General features: G+C 67.7%; 2 protein-coding genes across 2 annotated transcripts in view; one reads left to right on the forward strand and one right to left on the reverse strand.

Moving 5' to 3' along the window:
- Positions 1 to 1,973, forward strand: part of LOC102249210 — a gene marked incomplete at its 5' end in the record, with an annotated part of 29,470 nt that extends 27,497 nt beyond the window's left edge. Inside the window, 10 exon segments of the mRNA XM_014531241.1 lie at positions 5 to 167; positions 169 to 237; positions 390 to 450; positions 574 to 659; positions 815 to 909; positions 1,016 to 1,121; positions 1,193 to 1,273; positions 1,362 to 1,499; positions 1,578 to 1,712; positions 1,793 to 1,973. Of these exon segments, the coding sequence (XP_014386727.1) occupies positions 5 to 167; positions 169 to 237; positions 390 to 450; positions 574 to 659; positions 815 to 909; positions 1,016 to 1,121; positions 1,193 to 1,273; positions 1,362 to 1,499; positions 1,578 to 1,712; positions 1,793 to 1,867 (1,009 nt within the window).
- A 109-nt stretch (positions 1,974 to 2,082) lies between these two features.
- Positions 2,083 to 2,548, reverse strand: part of DUS1L (dihydrouridine synthase 1-like) — a 4,525-nt gene continuing 4,059 nt past the window's right edge. The window contains 1 exon segment of the mRNA XM_005883677.2: positions 2,083 to 2,136. Within this exon segment, the coding sequence (XP_005883739.1) occupies positions 2,083 to 2,136 (54 nt within the window).

Below are 2,548 nucleotides of genomic sequence, written 5' to 3' on the forward strand. Positions count from 1 at the left end.
AGAGCGGGGTGGAGCCCCCGCCCCTGGACACGGCCTGGGTGGAGGCCACGCGGAAGAAGGCCCTGCTGAAGCTGGAGAAGCTGGACACGGACCTGAAGAACTACAAGGGCAACTCCATCAAGGAGAGCATCAGGTGCCCCCGGTGGGCGGGGAGGCTGGCAGGGCGGCCAGGAGCAGAACTGGTCTCATGTGCTGAGCTACGTCAGCAAGGCCGAGTCCACTCCCGAGATCGCAGAGGTAACCAGGCCTTGCCCCCTCCCACCACTGCCGCCCCCTGGGCCTGGTCCTCCCGTCGGCCTCGGCCATCCTCCGCTGGGGCCGGGGTCAGCCTGGCGGTCGGGGAGGGTGTGGAGGCACAAGTGGCTCATATGTGTCGCCTTCCCCTGCAGCAGCGAGGGGAGCGGGACAGCCAGACCCAGGCCATCCTCACCAAGCTGAAGTGTGCTGCAGGTGAGGGCCGGGCCGGGCCCACCTGGTGCCACCGCCCTCACTCACCTCACGGCAGAGCTTGTCCCTGAGGCGGAGGCAGCCCTGGAGCCGACGGTCTCACGCTCCCTCCCTCCCTCCCACCAGGGCTGGCGGAGCTGGCTGCACGCAAGTACAAGCAGGCGGCCAAGTGCTTCCTGCTGGCCTCCTTCGACCACTGCGACTTCCCCGAGGTGAGGGGGCATCTTGGCAGGAGAGGGCTCCTGGTTGGGTTCTTGGTGGGGGTCTCTCCCAGCAGCACTCAGAGTGGGTGTGGGGGACCAGCCCTGGCTCTGGGCTTTCCTGCCTTTTGTCCCGACGGGCAGTGACCCCTGTCCCTGCCCCTCAGCTGCTGTCCCCCAGCAACGTGGCCGTGTATGGCGGCCTTTGCGCCTTGGCCACCTTCGACCGGCAGGAGCTGCAGCGCAACGTCATCTCCAGCAGGTGGGAGTGCAGGGCCCCGTGTCCCTGGCTACCATCCTCTGGGGGTGCAGGGTAGACGGCGGGGGGAGGGGGAGACAGGGCGGCTCTGAGGAGGTGGACCCCGCAGCTCTTTCAAGCTTTTCCTGGAGCTGGAGCCCCAGGTCCGGGACATCATCTTCAAGTTCTACGAGTCCAAGTACGCCTCGTGCCTGAAGATGCTGGACGAGATGAAGGTGAGGGCTGCCGGCTGGAGGCGGGGCGGGCGGGGGCGGGGGCTGCAGCTCCTGACCCTCTTCCTCGTCAGGACAACCTGCTCTTGGACATGTACCTGGCCCCCCACGTCAGGACCCTGTACACCCAGATCCGCAACCGCGCCCTCATCCAGGTAGGTGGGGGGTGGGGGTGGGGCGCAGGCCCAGGTGGGGCCATGGGTGCACCTGAGGCTGGGCAGCTGATGCCCGCCTGCCCTGCAGTATTTCAGCCCCTACGTGTCGGCCGACATGCGCAGGATGGCCACCGCCTTCAACACCACGGTGGCCGCGCTGGAGGACGAGCTGACACAGCTCATCCTGGAGGGGCTCATCAACGCCCGCATCGACTCCCACAGCAAGGTGGGTCCCCCACGCGAGGCGGCTCCCCATGGCGAGGCGGGGGGATCTGGTCCCACTGACCCGCCGCCGACCCTGCAGATCCTATATGCGCGCGACGTGGACCAGCGCAGCACCACCTTCGAGAAGTCCCTGCTCATGGGCAAGGAGTTCCAGCGCCGTGCCAAAGCCATGATCCTGCGGGCAGCTGTCCTGCGCAACCAGATCCACGTCAAGGTGAGGGTGGGCGGCACAGGGGATGGGGGCGGCACAGCCGGGCACACACACCTGGGCCAACGGCCTTGTCTCCACTGCAGTCTCCTCCCCGCGAAGGGAGCCAGGGGGAGCTGACGCCGGCCAACAGCCAGTCCCGGATGAGCACCAACATGTGAGGGTGCCCGCCGGGCCCTCCAGGAGGAACTGCACACCCTGCCCCCCTCCCAGCACTTCTGGAGGAGCCGCTGGGTTCCCGCCCTCGGCCCCCTGCCTGGACGCCTGTGTGACCCCATCTCTGCTTGTCCCACGGAGGAGGGGTGTCTGGAAGGCGAGGCCTCAGGGCCTCCTGCTCTCACATGTGGGGTTGCAGATAGTTGTGAACCTTAGTCCATTAAAAGCAGCCTCCCCTGAACTGTTCTCTCTGTGTCCGGCTCTTGGGGTTGGGCTGGGGGGGGCGGGCGGGGGGAAAAAAACCTTGTCCCTGGGCCCCTTGCATCCAGGCAGCAAAGGCCCAGCCTGTGCAAGGCTGAGCGCACCCTCCGGCCCTGGTCCAGGCAGGAGGGGCTCTGCCCGTTTCCCTCGTTCCCAGGGCTCCTCCCTCCCAGCGGGCTGTGGCCGGGGCACGCTGGCGGGGGCGGCACTGGCGCACTCTGTGCACGCACGTCTCTGAAGGTTTATTGTTCACTTTAGGGCACACGGCGCGAGGTCAGGGCAGGTCCAGCCTGGGAACACTCGCCGGGGCGCGCTCAGCCCGGTGTGGCCGAGGGTGAGGAGGAGCAGGAGGTTCCCTGAGTGAAGGCGTCTCCTTAGGGGTGGGGGGCTTCGCAGTCCTGAGCCCGGAGGGGCGGGCGGCAGCC

Source organism: Myotis brandtii, unplaced genomic scaffold, assembly GCF_000412655.1.
Source record: "Myotis brandtii unplaced genomic scaffold, ASM41265v1 scaffold797, whole genome shotgun sequence".
Lineage (NCBI taxonomy): Eukaryota > Metazoa > Chordata > Mammalia > Chiroptera > Vespertilionidae > Myotis > Myotis brandtii.